At 42.8% G+C, this 18,026-nt stretch overlaps 1 protein-coding gene across 1 annotated transcript; it reads right to left on the bottom strand.

Annotated features, from left to right (window-relative positions):
* Positions 1 to 1,194: 1,194 nt before the first annotated feature.
* Positions 1,195 to 17,564, bottom strand: LOC311511157 (uncharacterized protein). The gene is made up of 4 exons (XM_084611544.1): positions 17,433 to 17,564; positions 5,887 to 6,011; positions 3,749 to 3,858; positions 1,195 to 2,895 (listed from the first exon to the last, which is right to left on the bottom strand). Exons 3-4 carry the CDS (start codon positions 3,835 to 3,837, stop codon positions 2,487 to 2,489), a joined length of 498 nt encoding a protein of 165 aa, XP_084467670.1. The 5' UTR covers positions 3,838 to 3,858; positions 5,887 to 6,011; positions 17,433 to 17,564; the 3' UTR covers positions 1,195 to 2,486.
* Between the last annotated feature and the right edge of the window lie 462 nt (positions 17,565 to 18,026).

The following is an 18,026-nucleotide window of genomic DNA, read 5'->3' as shown; positions in this document are numbered from 1 at the left end:
CAGCAAGCCTCCCCCCCCCCTTCCCGGAGACTTCGACGACGTTGCGCATGCGCCGCCGCCCTCTCAGCGCCCAGTCCTCACCCCGAGAGAGGCGGGGCGGGCGACGGCGCATGCGCAAATTCCTTTTCCCTCCAGAGGCGTGTTTTGCAGCCGGGGAAGGGGAAGGGGGACGGCGCTGTGCGCCTGCGCATGTCTCTCCGTCCCTTGCGCTCATTGCCCGGGGTTCTGAGTCAGCCTCGCGCCGCTGCAGAGGCGGCAGGTGGCTGCAGCTGGCCGGGGTCTGTCGGTCGGTGGCCGCCTAAAAAGCCAGTAACGCTGCTCGTGCCATCTACTTGATGACGTTTGCCAGGGCAACATGACAGCACTGATCGTGCCACCGGTGCAAAAAGTCATGAGGCAGCCCCCTCGCCCCGCAAATCATGAGACTGGCCTAAAATTCATGAGGTTTTGCCACAAAATAAAGAGCAGGGGCGTAAGAGTCAAGACTCAGTGTGTTCTTTGCTCAGCCATTGACGTACTGCAGGGGCAACTTAACCAGGGCGAGCCTCAGTTTCCCCATCTGTAAAATGGATCTAAAAACCTCTACTTCATAGGTTTCAGAGGAGCAGCCGTGTATTCGCAAAAAGAACAGGAGGACTTGTGGCACCTTAGAGACTAACCAATTTATTTGAGCATAAGCTTCATCTTGCATCCGATGAAGGGAGCTGTAGCTCACGAATGCTTATGCTCAAATAAATTGGTTAATCTCTAAGGTGCCACAAGTACTCCTTTTCTTTTTACTTCATAGGTGTGTCTTGGGACGTTTCCTCTATTTCATTAATGTTTCTAAAGTGTTTTAAGATCCTCTGACAGAAGGTGCCATAAATGGCAAAAGAATATTATTGTCAGAATGGAACTGGACTGAGACAACCAATTCATTTCACAATGTGACGTGACTTTTGATTGTTGCCAGCCACGGCTAATCTTGAAACCGGCTTTATATGCTCGTATTCCAATCTCAGTTGAGCCATCCAGTCGTCTCTCTGTCTCAGTACATATAAAAAAAAGAGCCATTGTGATTCCATGTTAATTACAAATATATAGAGATATTAGTGAAAGATAATCTTGCTTTATTTTATTTATATTTCTACAATAAATCAAGTACAATATTATATATATATATATATATATATATATTTCATGTTAAAAGCCTTTTAACTTTAATGACACTGAGGACTTTTGTTTACATTCTGTCACTGTGTAAAATGAGAAACACACTCCTGATCTCTGCACATACACCAACAGTGGATTTTCAACGAATTCAAGTGGCACACGTAATCCCCAGTCAATGGATATGTTGATACATTTGTTACAAGCATGACAAAAATATAGTATCTGAAATATTTGTTTTGCAACTGAACTGGATGTTGCTTTGCTTAGACACGGCTGGCAAATTTGGCATAAAAGGTGACTGGCAAAATAAAAACGTGTTTGTGTCCTTTATTGCTCCTTTTGGATATGTGGAGATGCCCTCATAAAATTTATTTTTCCCCAAGAAAATATTTATGTTGCTCAGACCTTCCTCTACTTTTTCCTTGGGGGACTTTGGAAATCTTTAGGAGGACCTGAAACATGATATCAAATATGGAGCTTGGAAGCTGAGCTGCACCTCTTCCATTTCTCCAAAGGGGCTGGGTGGTGATGCTGAGTCTTAGCAGTTGTCTATCCGGAAGAAATGCATAGCAATAGCAGAATAATTATATCGCTGTCATTATGCTGGTATGATTTCCCACATGGATACTCTATTCCTGAATAAAGTGACTTTATTCTGGTATAATTATTCTGCTTTAGCTATGCTGGTCAATTTCCCCATGTACACAAACCCTTAGGCTGGGAGAAGTGCTGAGCAACTCCCAACCTCCAGCTATCATGCCCTCCAAAGATTTTCCAATATCCTCCAGGAAAAAGTGAGAGGTGGGGAGCTTCTATTTCTGATGTAAAAACAACCAGAAAAATAAATCCTGCAGCCTGGCTAATGGTTGCAGAAGGCCATGAACACAGTGGAACAGGTGCAGGACTTCTGCACAAAGGGGGATTAGGATGCGGCAAACTGATGCTCCAAAATGACCCATCTTAGCTGCACCCAAACATGCAAATGGAGCATTCAGTATCATGGGACCCTGGGGATCTATGACCATGCAAATCTACAGATAAGTGACTTAGCAAACAGGACTGTGGGGAGGAGCGTGTGTGCCAGAGCTGCAGGGATGACCACAATCAGGAGGCAGCAGAAGCATTTCAGCAAGGGAAAATTCATACCCCTGCAGACCTCCCTGGCACACAAGCTTGTGGGCTGAGGAGAGGCTCTGGACCTTTAAGAGGCTGTCCATGCAATATCAAGGAGTAGTAAATGGTACAGACGTTTTTCTTTTGTAGTTCACCTTTACATTAGAGCTACCCTCAAGATAACATCACACGTCTCAAGCAATGGTCAAACTGAGATGGAGTCAGTCTAGAGGGAAGAGCTCTGTCTCAGCGGCAGGATTTCTCTTTCTACCATGGTCTTTGACTTGAAATGGATCAGAAAGATCTTGCAGGCTCCAGCTACCCTTCGGATTTTTTAAATATTGCCTCAAATCAGCTTTCTTTAGCACAGGGAAAGCTTGCTCCTTTTCTGTCAGTTCCAGCAGCAGCTGTTTCACCAGGTTTGGCATCTCATCCTTGATGGTTCTGTCATAGAGGTCAGGGAGGTCTTGGCTCTTCTGTGAGTCCCACAACGAATTTGAATGTGAGGCATCTCTGGCCCTGGCTGTGTGCACACTACCCATGACATTGTGGAGCCACATCAGCCGCTTCAGCCCTTGAAGTGCTCTTCCTTTATCCTGCATGAACTGGTGTTCCGATATTGCTCTTTTACTGCAATGTGAAAGGAAAGTAGTTAGGAAGCAGAAGAATGTTCAGGGCTGAGCTCACATTTCTAGCGGGGCTGATTTTTGTACATAGATTCCAGAGTGTTTTACAAAGCTAGGTCTGTATCGACATTCTCTGCCTTTTAGAAATGAAGAAACTGAGACACAAGGAGGGGCTGCGACTCTCTCAAGGTCACAGAGTGAGTCGGGGCAGAACTGCAGACAGAACCCAGTTCTCCAGCTCTGCAATCCTGTGCTCTCTCCAGTGGTCCAAATATAGGCCCTCAAATTCCCAGAACCAGATCCAGATCTAGATCTCAACTTTATGATCCAAAATTTTCTTTTGCTTACACAGATGTAAATCAGAAATAATTCAGTTGAAGCCAGTGGTGTAAGTGAAAGGAGAATCAACCCCTATAACCGTATAATGAGCCTGACCAAAACTATTGATCCAAAACACTCCTGAATGTAGGGGTTGAAAATCTGGATACAAACCCAAATGCTCTCAGATTTCAGTGAGTTTAGATTTGGTCAAGTACAGCAACAGGCTCAAGCCGGGAATTTGGCTCTGAAACAGGATTCAGCTCTGGATTACTGTGTTGTATTACAAGGTGTCTCCTAAACTGCATTTAGCATAGTATAAAAGTAACACAAATCACAACATTAATGTATCTAAAAATACAGAGGACCTGATTCTCTACTGTGCAAAGTGGATGTAAAATGCTACCAAATCAGATTGGTAGCATTTCTGAACAGGAGTAAATGGCTACACAAGATGCAAGGCAGTGGAGACTGCAGCCCAGTAGATTAAGTGCAAGCAGCTGACGAACAGCATTAGTTACAAAAGTGATTTTTCTTACTTTTCAGTTTCTTGAGATGTTGCAAAACAAGCAAAAAAAAAGATGACCAAGAATGGAACTATCTGCAGAGATCTTTGGGACAGGACCATCTTCTGACTTCTTTGTATCTGCTGAACAAAACAATAAAAGATTGACATTATTACCAAACCGCTCTTTCTTTCAGCTGCTGCTTTCATTCTGGCAGGTGCATTTTCTACTTGTACACATATTAGTAGCTGCTCTTGTGCATCTGCAAGCACTGTAGATCACACTAATTTAAACCAACAAGAGGTGTGCCTACTAAGGACGGACTGGAGTAAAGAACTCAGGACTCATCCCTAATATTTGCCATTGACTTCTGTGGGAGCAGGATTGGACCCTAAGGACTGAGTGGAAGACAGAGTAAGAACTCTGGGACTTGGTCCTATTATAATGCATCATCTCAGAGCAGAAAATATATGGTGGGCCAGAATCTGCTCTCACATGCACCGCTTTAAATCCAGCCTTGACTGGAGTTAACTGAGATCTGACACACAGCCTGTGCCAATGATATCAGATCATACAACTCTGCTATTAAATCTTTGCTGAGAAGCAGGATGAAACTGTTGTGGCTTTTTCTGAGGTTTACTGGATTTGTGGATTAGGGAAGTAAGAATTAGCTCAATTTAACTGGTGACAGGTTTCAGAGTGGTCGCTGTGTTAGTCTGTATCAGCAAAAAGAACGAGGAGGACTTGTGGCACCTTAGAGACTAACACATTTATTTGAGCATAAGACCACGAAAGCTTATGCTCAAATAAATTTGTTAGTCTGTAAGGTGCCACAAGTCCTCCTCATTCTTTTTGCTCAATTTAACTGTATGTGCAATAATTGTTTTTAATTTAAATTATCACTACAATCAAGTCAACACCGATACCTGTTTCTGAGATCTATCTATCTATCTATCTGTCTATCTATCATCTGTTTTATCACCACACTATCTGGGTTGTCTACTTCAACTATAGTGCATGGCTTTAAACATTGGATTAATCCTATCACCTTACTAATAGGTCTCCAGATTAACTGTTATAAGGAAAACCTGGTGTATGTTAATTAAGGCAAACAAAACAAATGAAAAAGGGAGTATAAAAATGTATGCATAAGAAAGATTACAATTTTTTCTATATAAATTATATTTATATAGATTTTTTTTTTAGATGCGAAAGATTTTGTTCGGAAACAAAAGCAAGTAGAGAAGCATTTTGGGATAATGCATTTCAAGCCCAGCTTCAACAGCGTCCAAAAATGGATTTGCTTCATACTGATTTTGGGTAATAAACTGGCAGTACCTGGATAGAAGGGTGTTCCATTTTTCTTACACCCGCAGAAATTATATCAAAAAGAAAAGGAGGACTTGTGGCACCTTAGAGACTAACAAATTTATTTGAGCATAAGCTTTCATGAGCTACAGCCTAGGCTTAAATAAAGACTGGGAGTGGATGTGTCATTACACAAAGTAAAACTATTCCCCATGTTTATTCCCCACCCCACCCCACCCACTGTTCCTCACACGTTCTTGTCAACTGCTGGAAATGGCCTACCTTGATTATCACTACAAAAGGTTTTTTTTCTCTCCTGCTGGTAATAGCTCACCTTACCTGATCGCTTTCATTACAGTGTGTACGGTAACACCCATTGTTTCATGTTCTCTGTGTATATAAAATCTCCCCACTGTATTTTCCACTGCATGCATCCGATGAAGTGAGCTGTAACTCACGAAAGCTTATGCTCAAATAAATTTGTTATTCTCTAAGGTGCCACAAGACCTCCTTTTCTTTTTGCGGATACAGACTAACATGGCTGCTACTCTGAAATATATCAAATAGGCGGACAGTAGAACTTAAACCTCACTCTTGACAAATATATTCCACTTTTTTAGACTGATCTCCATGGAAGATGAGGAAAAAGGTATTGGAGGGCGAATGGTTACCAATTCTGATTTTTTTTCAAGTATTTCATATATCACCTATCATATGATATTGTGGACTATTCAAGATATAACTAGTCTGATTGTATGTAATAGACATGCTGTATCTTTATATTGTGATCTACAATAACCTGTACATCAATGAGAAGTATCTCTAAGACACAAAAGTACAACATTAACATATGGTATACTTACTGTTGATCCTAAAGGGTACAGTACAGGGTCAAATCCAGATCAGCACAGCTCCGTCTCGCAGCAAGTCCTCTAGTGAAGTTCAAATTGCAATGCCAGTGTGTGTCTTCCAGCTTCTTTTATACCTCCTCAGAAACCACAGAAACAATAGACATGAGCTGTACAGTACCTTCTGTGACTAAGACCTTTCCTCTCATATTGGTGAAATCAGTGGGCTTAGTATTTCCAAAGACAATAACCTTGGATGATAAAGTCTGTTGTCCTTTGGTGATTAAAGAAAAGACTTACAATATTTCAGCGACGTTTCATTGCTTTGCTATCCTCCCAGACCTATCAGTAGTGCTCTAAATTTGTAAAGTAGGTGTCTGGATTAATAATAATGTAGAAGTATATACTGATGAGGATGACAAAGTTGGTAAAAGAGGACTGGTATTAATGGAAAATTTATCTGAGACATTTGTAAATAAGGATGCCACTGGACTTTAATGTTCAACAAGAAGAATTTTGCTTAAGCCCCATTGGTTGTTCAGTGAAACACATCTGTTTATTTTGGATCCTATAAAATAGGTAGATATGGAAAAGACCTAGCAGATCACTGAATTCATACTACCACAAGAAATGTTAGATCTCCCCAGATAAAGCCTGTATTAGATATTAAACTGTGGCTGCACTAGATCTTACACAAGAGGCCACATTCTGATGTGTCTTCAGTCAATGGTCAAAGCTAAACAGGGGAATGTGGTATGAATTTTGGCATGCATCACAGGAACCGTACCCACGTGAAGTTTTGTCTGAAGCTGGACACCTATGAAAACAATGAAGGATGGTAGTTCTGCATGTATTGAATCCGTCGGTGCATGGGAAAAGGTCAGAGTGATTTTCAAGGGCACTGAGTACCCACCACCCCATCTGAAGTAAATATTTCTTTGGGACTTATGTGGCTCCAAGTACCATAGAGTCCAAGCACCTCACAATCTTTACCATATTTAACTTCACAACACCCCTCGAAACAGAGAAGTACTATATCCCTGTTTTACACACAGGGAACTTAAGCACAGAGAGTAACTTACTCAAGGTCCCACAAGAAGTCTGTGGGACTGAACCAAGTTGCCCCAGATCCGAGAGTAGTGCCCTACTGCCTGGGCCATTCTTCTTTAATAGCAGTTACAGCTCCTCAACCCCTCTGAAAATCAGGCCCAAGATGTCTCACGTGGGCAAGTCAGTAACGGAGGCACCCAAAACCAGTGGCCACCCTGAAAATGTGACTGTATATGTTTAGCTACCAGGAAAATGTGTGTTTTCACCAAACACGGGGAACCAGATTCGGACCACTGCTCCTGCCCTTTAGCACCACTCTGGTGTGGCAAAGATACAGAAAAGATGGCTTGAACAGGTAGCTGGGGATTCCCATGGCATGGAGGCATTTTAGGTGGTTGGTTCTATGCACATACACTCCTCTGCCCTAGTTTGTCAGGTGTACACAAGGTGTGTCGGGGAGAAGGCAGTCTGGGGACTCAGGGGAGCTAGCAGTTGGCTTAAAGCAGAGCTCTGGGGCAGCTGAAGATCTTGGAGGTCTTAGGCCATGATGCTTGACCTGCATGGAATTTCTTTGACATTAATGGGCTCTGGATAGGCATAAACCTGGGTGTACCTCACTGCAAGATCAGGGCCAGAGATGTTAAATCAATTGAATAAAGAGAATCCAAATGCTCACCCAGCACTAGTTTAGGACTGGAAAGGACTAGAGATCTTCTTGGAATACATGAATCATGTCTGAAGTTCTGCTCTGCTTTGATTTCATTGTTTCCCAGCCTACATGCACCAGCTAGAGAGCATTTTGAACTTTTGTTTTTCCTCACATAAAATTCAGGGTTTGGTTATTTATTGATTTGTTTCCTTATGTTAATATCTTTAATGCTGGTGAATGGTGCTGAATTGATTGGACTGGACACTAAAATCCTCTATTTCCCCCAAGAAGAGGGTATAACACCCTACAATGCCTATTGCCAGTGTGTCCCATTCCTGATCTGACATCAAATCTCCAATTGACGTCAGTGTGTTTTGGATAAGATCCCAGTATCAACCACAGTGAGAGGAAGAAGGGGAGTTGGGGCCTTGATTTCTCTGCACAGGCTCCCGACAAGATGGAGTAATAAGTCCCTGTTATGGTGGTGTCTTCTGCCATGTGGACTGTCCATCAAGTGACTAGAGGAACCACTAGTCTATTCTAGAGGGGAAATTCTTATTTTCTGAATTTAAAAATATTTGTCCTCTTGGAGGACTAATTCCTTAGAAATCTTGAAGAAAAAGATACCAGCTCAGTGGGAACAAAGACCACAAATTCATTTTGCATAGGCCCCCAAAGAACTATACATTCCAATACAATCAACCATGGCTGGATTCAAACCAGTGGCTTAACGACAAAAGCAGATGTATCCCATTACCAGCTCTCACAGCTGTCCTATCTTTACCAATAGCTCCTATTGAAATCAAATTGCATTTATTATTGTCCTCGGGTCAATTTATTTCGAGCCATGATATTTCATGGCAATCAAATTAGGATTCCTGGTCTCATTACATGAGTTCCAACTGATGATGCAAGGGTCATTAATTTAAGAGGACAAAGCCTGTCACCAATTAAAAACTAGTTTTAAAAATGCTGCTAAAATAGAAGCCTGCTTCTCTCTTTAGTTTCCAGGGTAGCCTAAAGTTACACTGAATTATCTCTCCATGAAGGCAGAGCTTCCTAGTTACATCTTCAAAGACTAATAAGCATTAGCAAAAGTCAAGTCCAAAACATCTGGTCTAATTCATCCTTGAACTTTTATCATCTCCTTTATTTAATGGGCATTCACTGAGTGCAATTACTGGCATCTTCATGGTAAGAACTCAAATTGCATTTGTCTGAGCAATTGCAGGCAGGTCAGGGAAATTGAAACATGGCCACTGAATGAGCACTTGAAGCATTCTGTCATGGCCAAAGTGCATTACCTTGACTACTCTGCCTCCGTGGATACTTCTTTCCACTTAAGAACCGGGAGGACGGAGGCACAAAATGTTCTTTGAGGTTGTAGCTTCAAAAGTCTTGTATTAAATAAGATTTGGGGCCTGGACCAGTTTAAATCACAAGGGTTCAACAGAATGTACATTATTATTGCAGTACTTTCGACAAAACCTACCATTTTAAGCCAAGAAGTCAGAGCCAACTTTTTCCTTGGTGACATGCAATTTTCTAATCCCACTTAGCTACGTGTAAATCAGGAGTAACTCCACCGATACCAGTCATGCAGCTCTGAATACTGAATACACCTTGAATACTGTCTACAGTTCTGGTCACGTCAGCTCTAAAAAGATATATTAGCACTGGAAAAGGTACAGAGAACGGCAAGGAAAATGTTGACGGGTATGGAACAGCTTCCGTATGAGAAGAGATTAAAAAGACTGGGGCTTCTCATCTTGGAAAAGAGACGACTGAGGGGGGATATGATAGAGGTCTGACACAAGTGACTAAGGAAGTGTTATTTACTCCTTCACATAACACATGGGGGGTCACCCACTGAAATTAATCGGCGGCAGACTTAAAGCAAACATAAGGAAGTAGTTCTTCACACTACGCACAGTCAACCCATGGAACTTGTCACCAGGGGATGCTGTGAAGGCTAAAACTATAACAGGGTTCAGAAAAGAACTAGATAAGTTCATAGAGGATTGGTCCATCAATGGCTATTAGCCAAGATGGTCAGGGATGAAACACCATAGTCTGAATGTTCCTAGCCTCTGTTTGCCAGAAGCTGGGAGTGGACGACAGTCGACAGGGGATGGATCACTTGATGATTGCTTGTTCTGTTCATTCCCTCTGAAGAACCTGGCATTGGCCCCTGTCAGAAGATAGGATACTGGGCTAGATGGACCTTTGGTCTGACCCAGTATGGCCGTTCTTATGTTCTAATGAGTGAAACATCACATCCAAGGACTCACTGTTAGCACTACCAACGTTAGACTTAAGAAGTGTTAGCAGAATTTGATAGTAGCACTTCTAAAAATAATCATAGAATCATAGAATATCAAGGTTGGAAGGGACCTCAGGAGGTCATCTAGTCCAACCCCCTGCTTGAAGCAGGACCAATCCCCAATTTTTGCCCCAGATCCCTAAATGGCCCCCTCAAGGATTGAACTCACATCCCTGGGTTTAAGAGGCCAATGCTCAAACCACTGAGCTATCCCTCCTAACACAAAGCACTTTATATAGCACATTTCCATCAGTGCTGCACAAGCATTCATTAATTAATCCCTATAATACCTGCTACCTACCATCATACATGACTACACAACACTACCATTACCATCCACCACCAGGAGGCAATATCATTATCCCCATGTTAAAGATGGGGAAACTGAGATGCACAGAAGTTAAGTGACTTGCTCATGGACACACAGCTAGTAAGCAGACATGCCAAACCCATGGAAAAAAATGCAGAAATTGGGCTTGTTTTTGGCTTAATAGGCTTGTGAGTTGCTTGTTGGTTAGTTTTTGGCTGGTAGCTTGTTGCTTGTTTGGCTTGTAGCTTGTTGTAGCTTGTTACTTCTTTTTTTGATCGGCTCCTGGCAAGCAGAGGCAAGGTGAGGAGAGAGTCAGGGGTGCACAGCAGGCCCACCACAGTCCCAGACTGCACGCCGGGGGGCTCTAGTCACATAGAGTGTTGGGATTCTTAGGGATTGGCTTGTTTTGACCTAGTTTTGAAATGGGATTAGCTTGATTTTTGGCTTATTGTGAAAGTCGGGGTGCTTATTTACCGCACAAAAGTTGGCAACTGTGCATAAGTGGAACAGCATGGGAGTCCGGATATAAATTAATTTTACAGGCACTGCTCTGTGGATTCATTTGGAGTTCGGATTCGGGCTTAGTCTACACTTAAAAGTTTCACTGGCATACCTATGTCGGTGAGAAGTGTGAAAAAAAAATCACCCCCTTACCAGCCTAGGTATGCCAGCAAAAGGTGTAGTATAGACACCGTTACACCAGCAAACAATAGTCCTTTGGCCAGTATAGCTTCTTTTGTTTTGGAAACTGGTCTAAACTGTACCAGAAGAAAAGCTCTTCTGCTGATATAAACAGCATCTTCACTAGGAGGGCTTGCCAGTATAACTACATCCGTATAATTGTGCTGGCAAATCCTTTCTAGTGTAGATCAGAAGATCTATTTCCAAGTGATATAATCATTTACTTAGGAAGCAACTTGTTGGGATTCTGCTATGTTAGGGCCTTCTTATATCTTCCTACTGTAGTTTCCACCGCATGCATCTGATGAAGTGGGTTTTAGCCCACGAAAGCTTATGCTCAAATAAATTTGTTAGTCTCTAAGGTGCCACAAGGACTCCTTGTTCTTTTTGCTGAAACCAACAGGAGGCTTTCCATGGAATTCAAGGGGCTTTGGACCAAGCCCTAAATTTGCCTCTGGTTTAGAGTCTGTTCTTGCTTCCACTGAAGGTAATAGCAAAACTTCAAATGACTTCAAATAGGATGAGGCCCTTAAAACACAATAACCTGTTTTCAATGTAATGCATTTGAATGAGGAGGCCTGTGTGCATAGAAAACAGAATCAGGGTTTCCCATGCCAAGGACTCTTTTGTTTTGCTTTGTAATCCACTCCCCAGGGAGCCAGGTGGTGTGAGAAAGTGAATAGGGATGCACAGAGCATAATAGAAAAGGCAAAGAAAAGAGATGGAGGCCCAGCACAAGAGCGAGGTTGGTGGGGGAAGGGGCTGAAATGCAAAGAAGAGAAGAGGAAAATAGTCTCCTTAGGGCAGTGGTGGAAGTGGGACTGGGCAAAACACCTGAATATGCTCTATAAGGGACAATCCTTCATCTGCAGAGAGACCGACTGGCTGATCTAATGGGCCTTTTCCATTTATTATCATTAATTGTTAATTATTATTGTGATCGGCAGCAGCAGCAGTTGTCATTTATTTATGATGAGATAGCACCTAGGGATCCCCGCCAAGATTGGGACCCCACTGTGCCAGGCACTCTAGTGTAATACACTGATCATCATAATACGTAATAATCATAGACATGGGGCTACTCATGGTATACAAAAGTGCTTGCTGGATCAGGGCCATAGAATAAGAAACAGTCCTTTCCCAGTAGGGCTTACAATCTGAATAGACAAGACAGAGGAGGAGTTGTGAGCAAGGGAGAGCACCCACAAGCAGAGTGAACAGTTTGATGGTTTGCAAATGTCTTATTAATTTCATGATTTTTGTTGAATTTTGCTTTGTTTTTAATTTTTCCTTCTTGGGCTTACATGTTTCTACTATATTAAACTCCACTACACCGAGGTTTGAAGCAGGCAAGTGATCAAACTGCAGGAGATGGCAGGGGGGCTGGAACAATCTTTATAGAGGGGGTGCTGAGAGCTGTTAAACCAAACTGTAAACCCTGGATATGATAGAAAACACTTCAAGCCAGGGGGTGCAGCAGCACCCCCTGCACCCCTAGTTCCAGCACCTATGGGGGATAGGGACTCAGAGGTTGAGGGAACGCTATTCTCTCGAGGGGAAATGGAATGGAAATTTGCCGAGAGCAGCACTATACTGGGTGTTCAGTCAGATGCAAGTACTCACAGGGTCAACTTCAGGTGGGGACAAATTGGCAGGGAACCCAGGAATCCTATGCCTCTTAATTATTCATATGACCCTTATCGCCATACTACTGCAGCACACACCTCGTGATGCAGCGCAGAGCTAGCATCCCCATTTTACAGATGGGGAACTGAGGCACAGAAAAGCAGTTGCCCGAGCTCAGGAAGTTTGATGTTTGGAACTGAAGCAGGGTTTCCTGTCTCCCAGGCTAGTATCCTAACTGCTGAGAAGGCTCTCCTCTTGGGAAGTATCCCTGAGGCTATATCTACATGAGCACTTTTGTCAGTAAAACTTTTGTCAGTCAGGGGTGTGAAAAAAACACACTGTAAGGTTCATAGTATGCACATAGCCTGAGGTGTCAGAACCTGGATTTAACAACCTTGAGAGCAAGCCCCAAGGCTCACCCATTTTTCCAGGCTTTTACTGGAGGGGCAGGGGGCATGCTCATAGAAGAGGGTGTGCTCTGAGATTTGATTTTGGAAAGGATTTATTTTTTTCTTAGCATTTGGGCAGGTTCAGAATTGGTCTGGGGGAAGGAAAGAAAGAAAGAGGCACCACACTGTTGAGAGGAAACTGTTTGACCACGTGAATGGTAAATATAGTCCATTTCCCTCTGTTGATGGTGAAACAGACACTAATGAATTGCTGCTTTCTTTACCCCATCCTGACCTAGAGATCAGAGGAATCTACACCTCACAGTAAACACTAAGGTCACAAAGAATCCCCACCATACACACACATGCTATAGCAGCCACAGAAGTTTCGGTTGTGCGGCCTTGGGATTTTATTGGCTCTTACAAACAAATCAGGCTCTGTACTGTCTGCAAGACATCCTATATGCTGTGGGTAGTTTTGTTGATGATTCAGAAAATGGTGGAGCTGTGGTCCTATTCACACTGCCAGCCCTAGAGCCATTGTTCTGTAGCACACTCTCTTGGGCTAAGGATCGGGAGTTGAAGGGGTTACTTTCTTTATCCCCCAGTCAGTCTCCAATGGGGGATCAGCCTGAAGGGGAAAAAAAGCAGAGGTACTCTTCCAAACTCTGCTTACTAATTAAACTCTGCTTATATGAGCAGACAAAATGTGACAGTGCTCACAGTATGCTGGGCAGATGTTCAAAATATGATGTTCTCTAAGCTCCACCTGGGGGGGCTTAAATATGCCCTTGGGTTCCCAGTAAATTGGGCAGATCTATGATCCTCCCTCTCCTTGCTTACATGAATGAGGAATGAAATCATTAACATTTAGACATTAAATTGATCATCACTGGGTATCTGAGCTGACACTTCACTAAGATGAACGGGGCAGTTCACACAGCTCAGAGCTATTGTAGGTTTTCAACAAAGTCACTTATGCTACCTTAGAGACTAACCAATTAATTGGTTAGTCTCTAAGGTGCCACAAGTCCTCCTTTTCTTTTTGCGGATACAGACTAACACGGCTGCTACTCTGAAACCTGTCACTTATGCTAGAAGCTTTTGCTGGTATGGTATCATTATTAATCCTTAGCTCTCAGATAGCAGTTTTCATCAGTAGATCTCAATCATGCTGGTTAGGGGGTGTGAATTTTTGCGACATTTCTATACTGACAAAAGCCCTAGCGCAGACGCAGCTATGCCATTATAAAAGTGCTTTTGACAAGTACAACTTATTCCATTCAAGGAACTGGTATAAATTATACTGGCAAAAGTATTTTTTGCGGTGTAAGATATATCTTTACTGGGGAGGGCTTGCTGGTCTAGCTATATATTTGCCCATAGACATCTCTGCACCCCCGGTTACACGTGATTCATATTTCTGAGGTTTTCTTCACAACCATAACAGCTAGAGGGCGTTCATTTTTTTAAATGAAAGCTCAGATTCTGTAGAACAAGATAGGTTTCAGAGTAACAGCCGTGTTAGTCTGTATTCGCAAAAAGAAAAGGAGTACTTGTGGCACCTTAGAGACTAACCCATTTATCTGAGCATGAGCTTTCGTGAGCTACAGCTCACTTCATCGGATGCATACCATGGAAGCTGCAGAAGACATTATATACACACAGAGACCATGAAACAATACCTCCTCCCACCCCACTGTCCTGCTGGTAATAGCTTATCTAAAGTGATCATCAAGTTGGGCCATTTCCAGCACAAATCCAGGTTTTCTCACCCTCCGCCCCCCCCCCCCACAAACTCACTCTCCTGCTGGTAATAGCCCATCCAAAGTGACAACTCTCTTCACAATGTGTATGATAATCAAGGTGGGCCATTTCCTGCACAAATCCAAGTTCTCTCACTCCCTCATCCAACATTGTAGGGAGAGTGGTCACTTTGGATGAGCTATTACCAGCAGGAGAGTGAGTTTGTGTGTGTATGGGGGTGGGGGGGTGAGAAAACCTGGATTTGTGCTGGAAATGGCCCACCTTGATTATCATGCACATTGTAGGGAGAGTGGTCACTTTGGATAAGCTATTACCAGCAGGAGAGTGAGTTTGTGTGTGTGGTTTTTGGAGGGGGGTGAGGGGGTGAGAGAACCTGGATTTGAGCAGGAAATGGCCCACCTTGATTATCATACACATTGTGAAGAGAGTTGTCACTTTGGATGGGCTATTACCAGCAGGAGAGTGAGTTTGTGGGTGGGGGGGGCGGAGGGTGAGAAAACCTGGATTTGTGCTGGAAATGGCCCAACTTGATGATCACTTTAGATAAGCTATTACCAGCAGGACAGTGGGGTGGGAGGAGGTATTGTTTCATGGTCTCTGTGTGTATATAATGTCTTCTGCAGCTTCCACGGTATGTATCCGATGAAGTGAGCTGTAGCTCACGAAAGCTCATGCTCAAATAAATTGGTTAGTCTCTAAGGTGCCACAAGTACTCCTTTTCTTAGAACAAGATAGCAGCTTGAAAGAGTTGCTACTAGTATGCCACAGATCTGCATAGTGGCCCAGTCCAAACCTATGTCTCCCATACTCCTTGCAATGTTTTAAACAGATGAATCCTTTCACATCCCTGACGCCTCCTCAGGAGCGGCAGAATAAGCTTTACACCCCCATTTTTTTCAGCCAGGAGACAGTATGATCTTTACCCATCACTGTAAAATGGCCCTGAGCTAATTTTTTATGTCAGTTTTGCCTGCCACATTCAGGAAAATGTGAATGAAAAAAGTAAATCACCCCAAGGCATCATCAATATAACAGCCACGAGTGATATATTTGTCCCTGTGCTATATGATATTATGATAGCAGGAAAAGGGAGAAAAGCAATATATTTCTTTCTCTTAACAACTCTAGTCAACAGGATTTTTCCAAAGCCATTTTAGTACTTTGCAAACTTTGGGGATTGAAGAGAAATTGAAGGCACACTTACAATATTCATAGATATAGATATATATATATATTCATCCCAAATCTATCTATGTATCTATCTATCTATCTATCTATATTTGGGATGATTAGATTGTTAGGGGTAAATGTTGGTAAACGTTGATTTCACCTTGCACACACAAACTGACAAAAATATTTCCAGAGAAAATAACTGAAATTTATGAAGTGAGAAAAATTGCTTGACAACCTATTAGAGTTCGATTTACCGATATTTACTTTGCATATTTTGACATGTGAGGTTGACAGTTTATGTTTTAACTGTAAGAAAGCTTGAACTTTTTGAATTCCATGTCTACTGTCCTTATTGCCTGATCCCTCATAATTTTGCACAAATGTTAAAATTTGAATGGAGACAAACTGAAAAAAGTGCTTAAATATAAACATCAATATTATCCGTCAATGTTATAAAAAATAAAAATGGAATTTTGCCAAATCTCTTTATTGGGCTGATGTAGGGATTTCCCCTTTGTGAGTTTGTCAAGATGCTGCAATCTTCATGCTGCCAGACTGTGACACTGGAATTACAGTACAGCACAACACTGATCATCCTCAATATACATCAAACTGATCATTAATTCCGGTTGTTTTATGTCTTTTAGCCAGTTTCTACTACTTAATTTCCTACTACTTAATTTCCTTAATAGCGTCTTGTGAGGGACTTTGTCAAAGGCTTTTGGAAAGTCAAAATAAATTATGTCAGCCAGTCATCCTTTATCCAAAATGTTGTGGATCCACTGAAAGAATTCTACTAGATTGGAGCGATACTATTTTCCTTTACAGAAGCCACACTCGGGCAGCTAAATGATGGCTGGGTAAGGCTTATGTTGTAGACACTACCTATGCCGACGGGAGGGATTCTCCTGTCTGCATAGGTAATCCACCTCCCTGAGAAGCAGTAGCTAGATCATGGAAGAATTCTTTTATTGGCCTAAAGCTGTTTACACTGGTGGTTATATTTTTCCCACCCCTGAGAGAAGTAGATGCACCAACGTAAAATTCTAGTGTAGACCAGGCTGTAGATAGATACATGGATGAATGGATAAATAAGTTTGCACCTAACAACCTTGCACAGGAAAAAATGTCACTTTGAGTCATAACATTGGAAAGGAACGTTCAAACTTGCAACAGCTGAATTTGCTTTCCCTCAACAAACACAAAAAAGGCATGGTGAGCTGTTACCAGTTTGAACATTGCTTTCCAATGTTACGACTCATGAAATTTTTTCTGATTGCCCATTCTTGTGATTTTATCACGGCATTTCTCGTTTTTCGTATAGCCCCGGCTCCTAGACATAACTGATTATGTGAGCTTCTCAGCTTTCATTAAAGAAAAGTAAGTGGTTGGGCAGAAAAGCTGAAACATGTGACCTGAGAAAAGAAAAAGAACCTAGTATTTATTGTTATTTTTTTTTTAAATCTCATGATTTTTAAGCCAGTCTCTTGAGTTGCTGTGGCCTGACACATGAGATTTGTGAAGGACTGGGGTTGGCAACAAGGGGTCACTAATGTTTGTAAAGTGCAATATAATTGTTAATAAGACAGTTACCTTTTATGCCTTGAAGGCACAATCACGCTCCTCCAGTCCCGGAGCTGGAGTGAACCCAGGAGTGCCCAGATGAGAGGCAAATACGTTGGGGGACTGAGTGGGATGGAAGGCCCCACCTAGACGTAAGACGGGTATTATGAGGGATGGGATTCAGGGGGATTTGGACTGGGGCGAGAGGAGGGTGACCAGATATCAGGTGTGAAAAATCGGGACAGGATGGGGGGTAATAAGCACCTATATAAGACAAAGCTCCGAATATCAGGACTTTTCGCTATAAAATCGGGACATCTGGTCACCCTATGGGGGGGTTGGTTCGGCCCCTTACAGACAAACCAGTTGGGGTCTGGGGCTGGACCCCCTGATGCTGGGGTGTCAGGGTGGAGGGAGCATCTTCCCCACACGGCTTTGCACACTAACCACCGCCCCCTTTCTGGGTCCCCAATGGGCCCCAAGGCTGGGGTCTGGCCCTGGCCCCGCTGGACGATGGGAGGGGGAAGGGCGGGCCCGGGCCCTACTCAGGAAGCGGGCGGGGGCGGGTTCCATGGAACTGTCACTCCTTTGAGCGGCGCTCTGTGATTTGACAGCCGGCTGGAC

This window comes from Lepidochelys olivacea (assembly GCF_965140295.1).
Source record: "Lepidochelys olivacea isolate rLepOli2 genome assembly, chromosome: 21".
In the NCBI taxonomy this organism is placed as follows: Eukaryota; Metazoa; Chordata; order Testudines; family Cheloniidae; genus Lepidochelys; species Lepidochelys olivacea.
This window is presented reverse-complemented; position numbering and strand designations above follow the sequence as displayed.

Bases quoted from the DNA above. Each gene is read 5' to 3' on its own strand.
- LOC311511157 (XM_084611544.1), bottom strand. From the start codon at position 3,837: ATGGTCCTGTCCCAAAGATCTCTGCAGATAGTTCCATTCTTGGTCATC. The intron at 2,896-3,748 runs GTAAGAAAAATC...TTCACATTGCAG, and splicing joins ACATCTCAAGAAACTGAAAA to TAAAAGAGCAATATCGGAAC.